This window comes from Aphis gossypii, chromosome X (genome assembly GCF_020184175.1).
Source record: "Aphis gossypii isolate Hap1 chromosome X, ASM2018417v2, whole genome shotgun sequence".
Classification (NCBI taxonomy): domain Eukaryota; kingdom Metazoa; phylum Arthropoda; class Insecta; order Hemiptera; family Aphididae; genus Aphis; species Aphis gossypii.
The window spans coordinates 14,322,171-14,340,487 of NC_065533.1; the positions used below are offsets into that span (position 1 = coordinate 14,322,171).

The 18,317-nt window shown below is 28.1% G+C and overlaps 1 protein-coding gene across 4 annotated transcripts in view; it reads right to left on the reverse strand.

Moving 5' to 3' along the window:
* Nucleotides 1-10,838: 10,838 nt before the first annotated feature.
* LOC114120526 (LIM/homeobox protein Lhx3) overlaps nucleotides 10,839-18,317 on the reverse strand; it is a 43,312-nt gene continuing 35,833 nt past the window's right edge. For 2 of the 4 annotated variants that reach the window (XM_027982461.2, XM_027982463.2), the window contains exons 3-8: nucleotides 17,060-17,259; nucleotides 16,763-16,946; nucleotides 14,067-14,212; nucleotides 13,812-14,000; nucleotides 11,399-11,600; nucleotides 10,839-11,264 (exon numbers count right to left, since the gene is read on the reverse strand). In XM_027982461.2, the coding sequence (XP_027838262.1) occupies nucleotides 11,488-11,600; nucleotides 13,812-14,000; nucleotides 14,067-14,212; nucleotides 16,763-16,946; nucleotides 17,060-17,259 (832 nt within the window). In that variant the 3' untranslated portion in view covers nucleotides 10,839-11,264; nucleotides 11,399-11,487. Of the gene's footprint in view, nucleotides 11,265-11,398; nucleotides 11,601-13,811; nucleotides 14,001-14,066; nucleotides 14,213-16,762; nucleotides 16,947-17,059; nucleotides 17,263-18,317 lie in introns of all 4 variants that reach the window. The other 2 variants (XM_027982460.2, XM_027982462.2) reach the window with 1 other exon arrangement.

Here is an 18,317-nt window from a genome sequence, read left to right on the forward strand (position 1 = left end):
TGGGAAGGTGAAAAGAGTAAAAGTAGGCAAGGGTTTGTAATTGAAAGGCAAGCACGTATGTTGACTGGCGGTGGCCCTGAAACGACTTCATACTTAGACATCACCCCTGAAGTTAATGAAATAATTCAACCACGCATAGATCCCCAAATTGTTGAGATCCAAAATATTTATGATGGTGATGGAATTGATTTCACAACTGAAAAACTATCCACATTGAATGATTCAGTTGTTTATTTATCAGAAAGTCATATAAATGATAATCCAGGTGAGTAAGTATGTAGTTAATAAAGCTGGGCATTTAAATAAATTTTAGCCATTTAGTAAGTTTCAATAAATTTACTAAATTCAGTTACTTAGTTAAGTACAAATTCAAAAATCGAGAAAAGTGAAGGTTTAGGACAAAGGTGGCCGATCCCAAATAGTTGAAGGAAAGCGAAGGCGAAGAAGAAGACTGCTTACTGGTTTTTTAACTTTTAACTAATACTACTTCTCAGTTTTAATAATTTACATGCATTTTTGTTTTAAATTAATGAATTAATTTTTTTGTTAATTTATAATTTATGATTATTTTTATGTGTTAGTAGGTACAAGCACTGAAACAAATTTTAGTTCATACAGAGTAGTGAATTCTGATCAAAATATAAATAGTGACAACTTTTATAAAGAAACTGATCAAATTCTCCAATCCTCTAGTCCTCGTCCTCATACATCTATTGTTGAAAATGATCCTTTATATAATGGTATATTTACAACTTATATTCCTATCCTAATTATATTATAAAGTTGACCAGACATCTTAGTTTATAAAGATTTTTTGAGTTTTTAAAAATACATTTTAATTTAGTTTAGCATTTTTTTGTCCAACATTTACATTTACAATAAGTTAATTAATTAGTTTAATTTTAGTCATTATTTACTAATAAGTAATAACTAATAAAGTACTTAATACTTAAATAAAAAAAAAGTTTTATTATAAATGTTATTTATCTGTGCATTTTTTTAACATAATATAATTTCATTTTACATTATTTAAAATATAAATTTTTAAACTAGTTTATAGTTAATTTTATGAAAATTTTTTTACCATATAAAACTACAAAAGAAACTGGAAAATTTTTTACTTGCAAACTTTTTATATATCTATTGTAAATTGTAATCAAATTTCAAATAATTATAATATCACTTATGTGTGTTTACCTAGTCTGACTAGACTTCAATATTTCCTTAAAAATTAGTATGTCTGGTCACTTTGTGATTCTATCTATTTTTTCTTTTTAGTTCCTTTAACATCCAAGGTACCTAAAACTAAAAAATCTGTAAAGATGATGGTAAGTGACGAAGCCAGTTTAAGAATTAAAAAACTAAAGTCGAGTTACGAAAGTGATACAACGTTGAACAAGTTACAGGTATGTTAATTATATTAGGTAAAATCAAAAGTATCTCAGTATTTCTAGGATAGAAGTAAGTATTTGATGCACTAAAAATGTCAGCATAAATCGCTGATTATGAAGTGTTTATAATATTAAAATTATAAATTTGTTATAAATGAAATTTAACACTATTGTAATTATTTGTATCAATATATTGAATAGGCGTCATGTTTTTAGTACTCACGTCATTAATTTTTTTTTAAGATTTAACATTCAATTTATTGAAATAACATAATTATTTAATTTTTTATTTGACATGTTTATTATTATAATATTTCATTTTTATTTTATTATCTAGTATTTTCAATTCATAATATAATAAATTAGGTAAATAAAATGATCCATTACAACTATATAATTTTTTTTTGTGTATTCATAGATTGATTCAGTTAATTTTTATTTTCAGATTGATTATCAAAAAAGTCAAGTGGCACTACTGCCGCGATAAAGCTATTGCAGTATTACATATTAACACGAAATAAGAAGTTAATAAAATTTAATAAAAAAATAATAATAATAATATAATATAATATTATTATATTATTATATTATTTTTATTATTATACTGTATATCGTCGCTGAAACTGCAACACCGCATATCTCAAGATTTGACAAAATGCATTTGTTTTGTTGGTAGATAACAGTGAATAATATTAAACTAAAATAATAAATAAATGATAACGATTATTATTATTATTATTTTATTTTCGGTAACCATGGTAACAATTAACGGGTAACGGTCACGCTTTTTCGTTACGAAAAATATATTTTCAGTCACCACGCCTGCGATAAAAGCTATGCAATAGCTTAAAAATTTTAATTGAAAATTTATTAGCTAAGAGGCAGGAAGAACACGAGCTGTACAAGTTAAAAAAAGAAAAGCTTTTATTAAAAATTAATAAATTAAAAAAATCAAATGACTAATCATAAAAATTAGTTATATAAATTATTATATTGATATAGGTATAATACTATCTTATTTTTATTCTAATTTGTAATTTCAATTGTTACGTTATTTCAAATTTTAATTACTATTTTTATTACTATTTCAAATATTTATTCTTATAATATTTAATTATAGGTATATTTTTTTTAAAAGAAAACATTTAATTAAAACTTACATCACCTATTTTAAAACTATTTGAATTTAATATTATTTAAGAAAAATGTCTGATAATGTATCCTCTCCTAGAAGCAGCGCCGATTATTTCTCCGTTGAGATTATTATCTCTAAAAGGGTCATCAACTTCATCAACTTCTTCATTATTATTGTCTTCTATATTTAGTAATCTTAATTTTAAACTTATGTTGTATAAAACAGCACAACCTACAATAATTGATACCGAAGTCAGTGTGGAGTTGGCTAGACCTCTCCTTAAGCAAGGAAATTTCCTTTTCCACACACCGAAAACCCGTTCTATAATATTCCTTGTTTTAATTTGTGCTTTGTTGTAGTTTTTTTCTGAATTGGTAATAGCATTTAGAAGTGGAGTGAAAAGATATGGTTTACAAGCATAACCTACAAAGTATAAACTGTATAGTACGTATATTATAGGTCTACTGTCTACTACTCTACTGTATAAAAATAAATATACCATTATCTCCTAAAAGCAGTAAATTATTATTATTATGGGAAAAAAAAGTGCATGCACGACTTGCATTGAAGATAAAACTATCGTGATAACTTCCTGGCCATCGAGCCACCACATCATATATTTCCATTTGAGGACCACAAACCACCTACATTTTTTTAGAAGACACTTATTCATTTTTGTAATCATTGGTTTTTTTAAATTTGAGAAATTTTTTATGTTATTACTTGGACATTTAATGAAAACCATCCTTTTCTATTTCTAAAAACTTCCCCATTAGGACCTCCCGGGTTTTGTATCTTTATATGGGTACAGTCAATACAAGCACCAACTCCGGGCATTCCAGCGACATCGTAAAATTTCTGTTTCACAACATCCCACTCATTTTCTGTTTGAGGAAATTTTACGTAGTTTCTGGCTTTAGTAGCAATTTGGTGGGAAATTCTTTTAATAATTCTGGACACAGTACTTTGATGAATCCCTCTCAGATCACCACAGACAGCCTATAATGATATATTGATACTACACAAATCTAAAAATAGCTACAGGATCTGGATGATCAATTTAAGTGTTTACACTCATTTTTAAGTTTTAACTTTTTTGAAATTTTTTTTTAATATAATTTAAGGCAATTACAAAACATTTCTGAAAATATGCAGTTTTGAAACGAAATAAAATTACCTACTTGTATAAAAAAATAATTTTCAATAAAGTAAGAACTTTTCAAAATAATGAGTGGAGACACTTAAATGGTTCATCCGGTAGATAGGAACTTTTTTTTTTAAATACAGTTAAATATTAATACAGTTTTTTTTAAAGGAAAACTACCTGGAAATTTGACGTAGCATAGAAACGAAGTGTAGTCAATAATTGTAGAACAGTAGGAATAGGTAATCCACGTTTATTCCTGTAATTAATATTTACTAATTGCACCAAATGTTCAAGTACAATTCTTTTTGGAAAACGGTAACGTTTAAAAAATTGATCATCGCTGTATAATTCGAATGGGTCATCGACATTACGAAGATACCTTCTTGGTATATAATTATCATCATCGCCTATATCAATTTCAATATACTCCAAATAATTCACAAAATTTAATATATCATCCATATTAATGACTACTGACTAGACGTATGCTAATTTAAATACTTTTTATAGACAAATTTAATAATAAAGAAAATTGTTAAGTGGTTGGTACATAATTTGTCGTAGTATTACGATAAGCTGAACACAAATGTATCACATAAGGTTTATGTGGTGGAAATTGACCACATAACTTTATGTGTCCCTTAATTATCGAATCCTCCCATAAAAATGACTATGCAACGTGACATTGTTATCAATCACATAAATAACAAATACATAAGGACTATGGGTCACATAAATTGACTGTGCATACGGGCATTAATGTTTATATAATATTTTACAGTTTATTTATAATCATATAAATTTTTAATTTATAATATTAAATTTCCACTGAATTTTCTGTAATTTTATTTCATATTAATATATATTATATATTGCACTTATAACATGAAATAAACCTATAGATATCTACATCAGTAGTGCAAATTGCGTCCGCAATTATAGGTTTATAATTCATTAAAAATCGAAATATTGTACTACGACTTAGCCAATCATATCCCCTGATTCGTTAGTATCTCTTCTAAGTAGGGAATGCATTTTGGGTGCATACAATTAGCGTACAGTGGTAGAGGGATGGATTTGTCAAGAAAATAATACTTGGTGCAGGATTACATATGGTAAAATACTACGTTTAGCCACCACTACAAGTCCAATCAGCTAACCTGGGGACTTGAAACTATTTGAGGTCATAGAGTAAGTCATTTGGAGTCGAGTGATATCGTTTTCAAAACGGTACTACCAAATTTGGATTTTTAGTATGATATGTATCAATTAGACGTAATATACACTACTCCGGTAGAAACTAATCGGTTTAAAATTCATAAAAAATCGAAATATTGTACTACGACTTAGCCAAGCACATCCCTGGCTACGTTAGGCAGTCCCCTTTTTGGGAAATGCATTTTGAATACTTACAATTTGCATAAAGTGGTGGTGAGGTCGAGTTGTCAAGAAAACAGTAAATTTGTGCAGGATTACATGGGGGTAAACCTTTAAACTACAAGTCTAATGGGCTTACCAGGGGACTTAAAACTGTTTGGTGGTATAGAGTAAGTCATTTGGAGTCGACTATCTGACTTTCAGTTTCTAAAAAAAGTTTAGACTCACTAAGGCATTGGTTCAGGAGTTAATAAATGTGTTAACACCGTATTATATGACTGAACCAAGTAGATTATGATCAATCATAATTAAAACCAAAGTCAAGTCATAATTATTTAATTCTATATTATTAATAATAATGAAGAACCAACAAGAATCGACACTACCATGTGATAACATAGTGGAGGCTCGGCCTTGAAGTTATGATCGAATTATTGGAGGCTCTGCCTTGAAGTTGGTACCGGTTTTTGTTTACAATAAATCATATGTATAGAGAATATTTTATATTACAGCTTTTTATAATATTTGAATTCTGATACAAATTACCTATAGTATTCATTTTAAAAGTCGCTTAAATCGTTTATTATCCAGTAATAAAAATAGTTATACGTTGTGCTGCTTCAATTTGTTCTAATACACAGGACAAAACAAAAGACATCACTTACCGCAGATTCTCAAAAGATATTGAAATGTAAGTATACTTTTTTTATTTTTGATAATAAAAATGAAAGTATGATTTTGCAATCAAAATTTATCATACCAATATAAAAAACCTTAAATATTTATTTAGATGTACCTAATAAATGGGCAACATTGTGTCATCGTTTTGACTTGGTTGACAATGAAAATGGCAAATGTAACTAGTCTCAAAGATTGTGTTCCATACATTTTGAACTTTTCATCTGGTAATATCCGTAAGAATGCAATACCAATAAATTTTATTGGACTGTACAGTCTTCTAAATCTGACAATTAAAAAGATACCTCAAGTAACTATTTTATTAGTATTTTTTTTTATATTAATTATGAATTAATAATTTAGTTTTAATTTACATTTAATAGGTACAAACATTTGTGAAAATGTTTTGGACTTGCCAGATACTGAGTACAGTTCTGGTATAGCGGTTTGTTCCACACCAATACTTGGACGCACACACTCTAGTACAGAAATGACCAATATATCTGATATCAGCAGAATAATATGTATTTTACCAACCACTGATAAGAAAAATAATTTACTTTTATACAATTAAAAAAAAAAAATTATTTATTGATATTTAATTATTATTAATTGGATGATCAACTGTCATAATCGATATATTTTAGTTGTTCAACACAAACACCTAAGACATTATCACGGTAAACATAAAAAAAAAATTAAACTAAAAGAACAGCTAACAATGCCAAAAGAAAAATTTGAAAAGCTCCAAGTAGAGCTTAAAAAATTACAAAAGGCTTATTCTAATGCTTGTAGCTTGTCTAATTTTAATTTAATGTGTGATAAGTTTTTAACTACTGGAATGTCAACTTTTGTTAAATTACAATCAAAATAAAAAAATTTTAAAAATAAAGATGGTAGATATACTGATGAATTCAAGCCTTATGCTTTGACAATATGTTTCTTTGGAACTAAAGTTTATAGATTCTTAAAATCCGCTTGGTGTCTTCCTATTATTCGAACATTGCAAAGGGTCAGTGAGCGCTGGGAAATCAACGCAGGTTTCAACAATTATGTATTTGAGGTTTTGAAATTAAAATTAAAGCATATGTGTAATAAATCAAAACAAAGTGTTAAGTACATCGATGAAATGTTGCTTAAATCTTTTGTATACTATATTACTATCATTTAAAAAAAGATGTAATTCACGGCCATGATACAAGATTTATCAAAACTGATAAATTAGCTATATCAGTTAGGGGATTATGATCAGAGGTTTGAATGATTCATGGAAGCAACCATTAACATTTTATTTTGTTTGCACTAGCTGTGATCTAAAAATAATAATTTTTAATTGTATTAATAGATTACATTCAATTTCATTTAATGTTAAAGTTTTAATTTCTGACCTTGGTTCCAACTTAACATTTTGCAACATCTTTAGGTATATCTCCTAGTAAACCATACTTCAATGTAGATACCAAAGAAGTTATCTTTATATTTGATCCCCCATACTTGCTAAAGGCTACAAGAATTAATTTTCACAAATTTTCAAATTTTCAAATTTAATACACTAACAAATTAATGGGATAATATTATAAAAACTAGTAATATAAAATTTGTCCATGGTTGGTTAGTTTAAATTTTAGGCTTACTTTGACTGCATACTAATTTATCAAATGAAAACAATAAAGTTCAGAAAATGTATACAAACAGACTAAACCAAGATTGTCTGGAAATTTTTTTTGGTATAACTCGAACACAAAATGGTCATTGTATAAATTCAATTTCAAAAAACTTTTAAAAAGCTTTTTTGTATCAATTATTTTCAACATTCAAATAAAACTATTTGTGTTGATGATTTAGATTGTGTGTTAGCAAATTTGGATGAAGCTTCCGTATCAAAGGTAAATGTATTAATAACTGGAAATTATCCCATAATTAATGTTCCAGCATTGCCTGTTGAAAACACAACGTATAAAAATTTAGAGCTTCCAGAGCAAAATGCTTTTACTTATATTTGTGACTATTTGATGAGTAGGTGCTTAAAGTACCACAAATGTAAAAAATGGGTTGAATATGTAAGTTCATCAACAAACCTCACACATAGTACGATTTTTATACACTTTAAATAAAAAGCGGTTGACTCAGATTCATTATTTGGTAGTTTAATAGCTCAAGGTTCTAATTTTTATCAATATATTTTTCAGCTGGACAACGTTTTTAATACATTTTTCAAACAGTTTATGTTAGAAGAACATGTAGGGTAGAAATTAAAAGACTTAATGAGCAATCATATTTTTTTACTCATCCATGTGATAATTTTCCAAATGAATTTTTAGTAAACCTTTTTATAAGACTTAAAATTTATAGTACACTGACACATGTAAATAAATTTCATCACAGCGCCCCCAAGTCAGCGAACCCCCTGTCTCATTAAAATGTGGTAGAGGGTTTTTTCCTTAGTTATTAATTCGACTGGAGTCAAATCAAATATTGGATCTGACTTTCGTTAGTTGGATTCATGAACCCGTTTTACCGGCTACAATGGGCTCCAAGCGAAACATACGCTGGTATGTTACGCCAAGTCGTGCGCTCGTGAGCAGCGATCTTTACTTTGGGCTGGGAGCAACCCTTGAAAGAAACAAACCATTCTAAAGTTTCGTTTGGTTTATGGGTAGTGGAGGTTACCTCGGCCTCAAGGTCTAAGGGTCGTCGCAAACGGATGTACAGGCATCAAACCTTAGCTGACTACAAATCTCACGGATAATTATTATTTACTTAGGCTAAAAAGAGGAGCGAATAGTTCAGATATGGACATAACATCACAGCACACCAAGGTCAAAAAGAGAAATGAATAGTGTGATAACGATTGGCCGTGTTATAAGTGACGATATGATGATCTCGGGCAAAGTGGTTAAGGAATGGAGGGATCAAGGACTTACTTGACAAAATTATGTTTTGCTCCAGAAGAGTAGTAATGGATAGCGCGGGAGCCATAGGTCAAGTAAATGCCAGGAAAGAGGACCTCAGGGAGGCAATTCTGACAAACGGCAACCTCTATAAAGACATTGGTGCCCTCAAAGAGAAAATACACACTCTCACACTCTAGAAATACAGGTGGACGAGTGCAAAAGGTAAGCGCATGCTTCCAGAACCTTCTTGTCACCACAACTATGCACGTCAGAACACATGCCTTTTGATCTAGATACCATACTAGTAACGGGTAAGCCTGACAGGACCTATGCAGATAAGGTGAAATCTAAGCAGACAAGGTACAGAGACCTTTTCCCTACTATAAGGCAACCTATGACCCTGTCTGGAAACATGGCTTCCAGTCTCCTACTTAATATAGCAAGAATAATTCCTTACCAACTCATATTAAGATACTTAAGAAACAGTCCGAACAGAAACTCTAGAGTATTGTTGGGTAATAAAGTCACCATACCACGCGTACTTAAGAATGGCCTGCTACAGTGGTCACCTAGCTCCAATATCTTTAATATCTATACCTATCTCTTAAGAAAAATATCCAAAAAATTAATCTATGCTAATGATATATGCATAGCAACGCAATGCAAAAACAGTAAAATAGTAAAGAAAATTAAAAGATCTTAATGTACTAGAGAACTATTTTAAAATGTAGGGACTAAAACCAAATCCGTCGAAAAGTGAAGTTTCCTTATTTCATCTTAACAACAGAGTGGCTAACCAAGAACTCATAGTCAACTTTTATGGCCATTGAATAAAGCATAACAAATTCCCGGTCTATTCAGGCATTACACTAGATCGCACCCTAACATACAAACATCACTTGGAGAAAATAGCATCTACACTGAAAACGAGGGTTGCATTAATATCAAAATTAGCCGATACCATCTGGGGAGCCAATAATCAGGTCCGTCGTATATCAACACAGGCCTTACTCTACTCAGTGGCTGAGTATTGCTCTACGGTTTTGAAAGGAAGTACCTATTGTAGATCAACGAAATGGTATTCGCATAATTATTGGGACAGTCGAATCTACAAAATTGCAGTAGTAACCGATCTTGGCCAATATCAACCTCCATATATTCGCCAACAAAATTCTAAATTGTGAATCGTGGACAAAATACATAATAAACCAGCATTGTAAAATCCATGAGGATGGAATTGCAATTTTTTTACTCAAGCCCTGCCACTTTTTTCTTGCAAGATTAGAATTAATAAAGGGTAATAGGAGTCTTCAGCTAGACCCGTGAAAGGAAGATGAAGAAAGTTACGTCCCAAATAACTGATCATTAGTGGATAATGTACACAGTAAACCCCCATCACCTGACCTCCCACGGAAACTCTGGTGAAGGCTGAATCGTTTAAACACAAACCAAGGTTGATGTAATTATTTATTGTATAGACGCAAATCAAGGCAGACCCTAAATGAGACTTTGTTTGATGAGAAAAATGACATTTTATGTTTAATAGCTTTTGGTAGTTTTTAAGTCTAAATAAATAAATATATTTTTAAAAGTAAAAAACACAGTGTCTTATGAAAATATACCTGATAAATGCAATGGAACTATTCAATTTTATTTCCAATTATTTTTTTACCAAGATATCATTATTTTGATATTAATACTAAGCACGCTAATAATTATATAACGCTATAAATAATTGGCACTGTATGCAGTCGTACACCCAAAAAGCTAAACGCATACATTGTGCCGCACAATAGTACTTCATTGAATACAAAGTGTTCGTGTTCAACAATTTACCTTTAACTCGATCGGAGTGTTCGTATTTTGCATTTTTAATATTAAACTGGTTAGTTTTAGGTATGTAAAAGTTTATGCCCTAGTTTAAAAAGTAAATGTATTCAAAAACTAAAAATATGCATACTTCCCTTATGATTAGAAGGAATATGAAAAGTTCCTAGATACAAACCCAAAGTTCAATCTAAATTATTTTAAATTAAGCGAATATAAAGAAATATGATATCAAGCACTTAGTTAGGTATAAGTACACTTCAGCTTAAATTAATAAGTTCACTACACAAAGTTGTTAGTTATAATTAGGTGATCACCTACTTTAATCATATATATAATACTAACTATTTTTATGTATTTAAATTTATATTTAATACATAAATATTAAGATACATTCAAACAATTCTTTATTAACGATATATTTATTAAAGCTTATTTTACATTTCATACACAATGAATATTTTAAGATATAATAATATTAATTACATAACTTAGTCTTCCAAAGGGTAATACTTAATATACAATGATACAATGTAGCCTTATTATATGTACACATGTATAATTTTATGTATGGCAATGTTAAGTTAAAACAACAATATTCCATAGCATGTATACATTTATTTTGATTTATTTAAAGATAACATTTAAATGAATATAAATTCGAGATCAAAAAGAAAAAATATCTACATCTAAACACGATTCTTGGCGTAAACCTAATGAAATACCATAAAAACTGTTGCGCGAACTAATGATACACATGTCACACAAACACGGGAAATAAAATAATTATTAAACATTTTAAAAACTTGGTTCTCCTGAAACAAAATAATTAAAAATATAGGTGTCAAAGTTAAAATACATCAATAAAATGAAACTATTACGTAATAGGTAAATGAATAGAAACATCACAAATGATTAATAACAAATATAAAAATTATAATGTTCTCACCCAGTCAGTTTGTTATAATCCTTGGTAGGTTAAAAGAACATTTTTGATTTGTACTTCGTAATACATTATTTTAATATGATAATATATTTTCAATATCTGTGCGGTGTTTCTCCTAGCCATGAATCTGGACTTGGTGGAAAATCTGCAAAACCATGTGTGCTACTGTTGTCGCTTAGTTCAGAAGGCGCAGAATGTGTAGGACCTAATAAAAAATGACATTATGATTAATTTAAATTCATCTATCATCAATAATAATAAAATCAAAAATATATTTTCACACCTCAAGTGTAAAAAAAATTAAATAAAAAAACCAAATCGTAATAAATATTGACATTTAAAAATTCTAAAAGAATATTGTATGTTTGGCATTTTTTACTTAAATATTGTGTAACAATAACATTATTACTCACAAAAATACATTATATAAATATATATAAATAAATATTGCACACTACAGTAGGAAAAATACGGTTATTTATTTTCTTTACTAAGGTCAATTATATAGGTGGTTTTAACATTGGTTAGATACCAATTTTAGTACGGTCCATATAATTTATAACACAAATATATCTTCACAAAAAACTGTTTGATTTGTTACCATTACTCAAAGTGATTTTGTGAACATTTTATAAGTGTGGAGAAAATATTTTGCTCCCAGACTTCCCACTAACATAATTTTCACTCGTTAAGTCACTACCTAGTGGTTTCCCATCGATCGACGGTAAAATAAAATTAAAAATAATCTTTCATAGTTTATTTTTTTTTTCATAAAAGTTTGAGAATCTTCGACTATTTTGAATCGTATCAGTATTCAGCGTTTAAAGGCCATACCACTTTTCCTTTAACCGTTCCAACTCGATGGGACTTGATAGTTTATTTTCAATGGCGGATCTAGGATTTTGTTTTGGGTGGTCCAATATTTTTTTACATTAGTACATACCTATTTTTATAAAAACACTTATATTACTATCATAGTATTTTAAAATATATTATTATATGGATATGGGGGGCCTAGGCTCCTCTGGCCCTCTCCTTAAATCCGCCACCGTTTATTTTCAAATAATTTTTTTTTTCATTTTGCGTTTGTAATCGCAGTCGGCGAACCTATCTTTATATCCTTTAGATCTTCATCTACCTATGATCAATTAACTGTTATCTTCTGAATTTCTGCGTGGAGTAAGACAAACAAAACTGAAATCCCGTACTTTAATCTAACCACGAATATGTAGTGTTATCTACTAGATAAACGTGATTGCTACTTTAACCAGTAGGTAATATAGAAGAAAAATTCATGGATTTTACATTTTTTAAAATATTTACATTAATATTATTACTAGGTCTGGCCAAATATTAAAATTATACTTCATCCAAAAAAATTCTTTATTGTCCGGCTTGTGACGATCGAATTTTAATAATACCCCGAATATTTTGTATTATACAGTAAATATCACCTATTCATAATAGATGGAAAATGTTACCTCACTACTATTCAAACACTAGTACCTATTTTTATTTTTAAATAATAGTTATTTTTAATTTTAACCCTCATCTGTATGTTTACTTTAGAACACTCTAATTCTAAATCTGTATGATACCATGATTAAGGTATTATGCTATAACTAATTATATGAACTATGATTGAATACCGAATTGATACAATCGTAAAAAAAAAAGCAAGACAGAAAATGAACGGTATTCGCTATAATATGATATCAATCAAGTTGATGTAATATTATATTTTATTAATAAAAATATCATTTTAAGCTTAATAATATAAAATCTATAATGGTTAATCGTACAAAATATTGCATATATTTTTTAATAAAACATAAATGTTTAAAATAATTATACAAGGGGTTAAATTGTCAACGTATGTGATTATAGTTCAGCCTGTCGCTGTTAAACAAGCTATTCTTTTTGGATCGAGTTTTAAAAAGAGTAGCTTTCCATGTTTGGTCTTCTCGCGATAAAAAAAATTATCTTTATATATATATTTTTTTATCATACTTATTTTCCTCCTTATGTCCAATGTCATAAAAAAATAAAAAAAAAATGAAAATCTTAACACTAATTAAGGACCTACTGTAATATATTTAAAAAAGTACTGAACTATAATTATTAATTAATCTGCCTACCTAATTTTTCAATTTTTAATAATTTCTTTTTGTTTGTTAATAGAAACGATATCTATTTTCTTGGTACTTAAAATAGCACTTACTTCCCTTAAAAACAGTGTTCTATTTCTGTAATTTATTCATTTAAGTACCGATCATTTTTCATTAACAACTTTTTTTACATGCAAGTTTAAGTCTAACTTATTCAACAATATCTATTGAAATAAATAAACATGCAAGTACACCTTATTTGTTTAATAAATAATATAAGGTGAAAACAGATGCATTGTTTAACTTGCCTACTGTGATGTAACCATTATCTGCTGTAAATGTTGTAACGTGTTGAGTGGGTGATGACATATATTGATGTGACGATGGTGAAGAGTTGCCGGGTAAAAACTTATGGTGATGACTCCCAGGTAAAGGAGAGCTGTGTTCTTGATCTATAGTTAACGTGCTTGTACCATAACTGTCATTGCTTTCTAAATCTAAACATAATAAAATAAATATTTGAAAAAATATCATTTTCAATAATTAATATTTTATAGATTTACCGTGTGAATGACTGAAGTTTGAATCAAGATCAACTTTAAGATCATCTTTGTCATTTCGAGGCGAAATTGAACCTTTCATTGTTCTGAAATATTGGCTCCAGCGTGATCTGCCAGCGTCTTTTTTAAGCCTTTTTTCTTTTGCACGTCTAAAATGTAATAATACAATTTGTCAAAGTAAAATATAAAAATTAAAAAAAAAAAATTATAAACCATTGCAGCATTTATTTATTTTTCTAATAAATAATTAATTAATTATTAATTATAATTAATTGCTAAACAGAAAAAGTTTGACATCTACTATTTATTTAAAAAAACATTATAACTATTATGTAATTTTTTGATAGAAATTGCATATCATAATGAAATATTGACTTAAATACTATAAATACATACATTTTAGGTAGTTATTTCATCATATATACACAAACAGTGGCGGATCTAGGATTTTGTTTTTTTTTGTGGTGGGGAGCAATATTAGAAACTTGAATTTTTCCTGAATAAGTTTTACGTCACCGTTATGGAATATTACAAATCTTATGGGCCATGGGGGGCCCAGGCCCCTTTAGCCTCCTCCTTAAATCCACCACTGCACCCAAACACAATATATTTTAAATATCTAATTTCACCTACAATACCTACAGGTATCTTAAATAAGTATTTTTTTTTAATCTACAGTATGATTCAGTATTACCCTTTGTCGACCGACGGTACTTTTGAGTACCACAGACCACAGCACAAATAAATGTATATTAAATAATACGATTCATTTATCTTTACTGTGACCGGTCGGTACGCACAAGAACCTCTTTAGCTATAAAAAAAAATAAAACTTTGGTCCAATTTTAGAAATATAACTGTGTAAATAGATGTAAAAGTAAACAATGCACACGAATATTCTTGGAATTAAACATGCCAACATCAGATGGTTTTTAAATACGCACAAAAGCTATTTTTAGCATTCTTATCCGCTATAATTGTTTGTAATTGTATCTAGATTATAAAATAAATAGTGTTATTTTATATATCTCGATATATTAAAAGATGGGAAAAAATCTGATTGTATGTAATGAACTCTAAAGTACTATTGGGCCGTTAGCTATTTCACGTTAATCGTTGGTTGTCGTGTATGTACCATGATAATAATGTATACCTATCGGTTGATGAAAATATATGGTTATTTGTTAATCTGTTTTCGCATTATCTTATATTAATATTAATTTTTTATATTTAAACATACTTATGAGTTACTACTTATATTTGCTATACTTAGTATAAAATATTTAACATTATATTAAAATGGATAATATACATGAATTAGAACAATAGTACCTTGAAGATTTTCTATCTGATATACATAATTCTTACATGTATATTTTTTAGAATTAAAATTAAAATAGTAATCATATGTATAAGATTTTAAATATCTGTTTTTATATTAAATGCATTTATAATATATATATTTTGATAAATTTGTATTCTTAGAACCAAAACATAATATTAAACTTTAAAAAAAAGTTTTTTGATTTATACCTATATAGATTGTATGTAAAAAAATAATGTGCCAAATGACCAACGGTACTTCTAAGAACCTAAGCACTTAACTCAAATTTGGGCTAAACAATTTTTTTAAAAAAGGTACACTTATTTATCAATAGGTCAATTATCATGTTTTTATGAAAAAAAAATTAATTCTAAGTCTGGTCAATAAAGGGTTTTAAATACACGTGACATGATGATATGTATCATTTATATTTAGTTCTAAAAAAAATTTAAGTTATTGAGTTATACAAAAGTTGTATATAAAGTAGTATTACTTTTAGCTAGTTTGATAAGTAGGTACCTAATTCAATATTAAATAATTATTACATTTCCAATAGATGGGTATGTCCATTATCCGTACTTTTTTAAATATTCGTTTTACGGATTACAGCATATTATATTAAATTTAAATATACTAAATAATATATATTAAATGTTTAACATTGTTAAAAAGTATAAATTAATTTTAAAAAAAAAATGAATAGTTTGTTTTAAGTTTAAATTATACTGTGTACTAGAGAGCCCATATAATATTATTATTATCTTATTATTATTATTATTATTATTATCTAGGCTCTCTACTGTGTACTATTAAGTTTATCGCTGTTAATTAGTTAATGGGTAGGTATACTTGTAGCTTGTTAGTTGTTACAATTTGATAAATTAAGCTCATAATAAAATAATTTTAACAGCCTAGAGTTGGCGTAGTTAGAATTGGACTATCGATGAGGAATCAATGTTTTCTTTTTGTTGTTCTAATTAACAATGAATATTAAATTTATTTTTACAATTAAATTAAAATTTGATAGTATTTTTTTTAAATGTTCAACTTTTTCTCATTTTAAAAATTATAAGCTTTCTTAAATGAATTTATAAAAATTATTTGTTTTTAATTTTCAGATAATTAGTGAAAGTTTGTTTTCTTCAAACACTGTAATGAAAAATATTTTATGCATTTTATGATTAAAATAAATCATGCTGAACAAATAATTTTCAAACTCATTTTTTTTTTTAATTAAGGGGCTATAAGAAAAATGTTCACAAAATATTAAACAGTCAGAATAAAGTATGTTTACTAAATAAAATGAATATTTAGTTATATTTTAACTTAATTTATTTACAAACTGAATTAAAATAATTTTGTTAATATTATTCACCTATTTTGAAACCAAACTTGGACTACCCTCATGTCTAATCCAGTGTCTTGACTTAGCTGCTCTCTAACATGTCTAGCTGGTTTTGGACTGTTGTTGTAAGCCATTTTTAATGTTTCCAACTGCTTGGCCGTAATAGTTGTCCTTGGACGTTTATTTGGTTGATCGCCATCCAGGCATCCGCCCTCTAAAAGTATTCTTTACTATTAAATGTTCATCAACGATAGTAAAAAAAAACTACAAGTTTTTCGCGTATTTTATGAATAAATGTTTGAAATCGAAATAAAGTTCGAAACACACCTTTAGTTTTTGCGGCTTCGTAATCAGGTTTACACACTAATTTCCGATCTTCCATCAGATAAAATTCATCACCAGTATTCAACGTACGACCACACATGACACATGCAAAACATTGTAAGTGGTAGACGAGATCTTGAGCCCTCCGAACTATTTGTGTGGGCGGGATTCCCAAATCACAACCGGCGCATTTTGTCCCGTACCTTCTGGCAAACACCAAAAATTAGTCTCTAACTAATTTTTTTTTTTTTTTTTTAAATACTAAATTAGTAATAAAAGATTTTATTAATATTAGGTGATAACTAATAACTAGTTTTCTTAAAAAAAATAGAGAAAACTTTATATTAAATTATAGGTTAATTTTTTTAACATTGATTAATTCACGGTTGAACAGAAAAATGAAAGTAACTGCCTTGTGCAGAAGAATTTTTATAAATTAATTAAAAACCTAGTTTTATCCGAGTTGGCACTCATAGAACTTGAAAAAAATTCTGATCAAGTTTCAAACAATTTTATAATTTTTGTTAGTGTTTAATAAACTAGTAAATCAGTTAATCGGTATACACAAAATTACAACAATATTACGTTTACTAGTTTTAGTACCAATAATGATTTCATTTACTTAATGAAGTTATACATTTTAATAATTGAAAAAAAATTAGATTCGATTGGATCATAAGCATCACTATTCACTATTTTGTTAAATGTGATACAAAATATTAAAATGCTTATAACACTTATAGCTAATATAAAAATAAATAGCACTTGCAATACATGTATTATGTCAATCTAGTGTGTGGTGTGTGTGTGTGTGTGTGTGTGTGTGTGTGTGGTGTGTGTGTGTGTGTGTGTGTGTGTGTGTGTGTGTGTGTGTGTGTGTGTGTGTGTATACCTATTGTGTTTTTTGATATTTTTAATATTATAGCCTGTAGGTGATTTTATAGATTGATATTGACTTAAAATGTTTTCACGGGAACAATGTATGAGATATGCTTAGTATATTTTATGGATCATGCAATACATTTTTACAAATTTGTCTTGACCAAATAAAAGAATTAAAAAAAATTGACTTGATGAATTGAAAAATTATATTAATGTATTAGAAAGTACATAGGTACTTGGTAGTTGGTACCTATTATTTTTTATGTTTTTGATTTAGGTTTCAAACATTGTGTGATTATATACTATCTTACATTTGATATATTATGATGTGATATTTGTATTGTATTACAGTTCTTATTATTTTAAGGCCCAGTTTTTC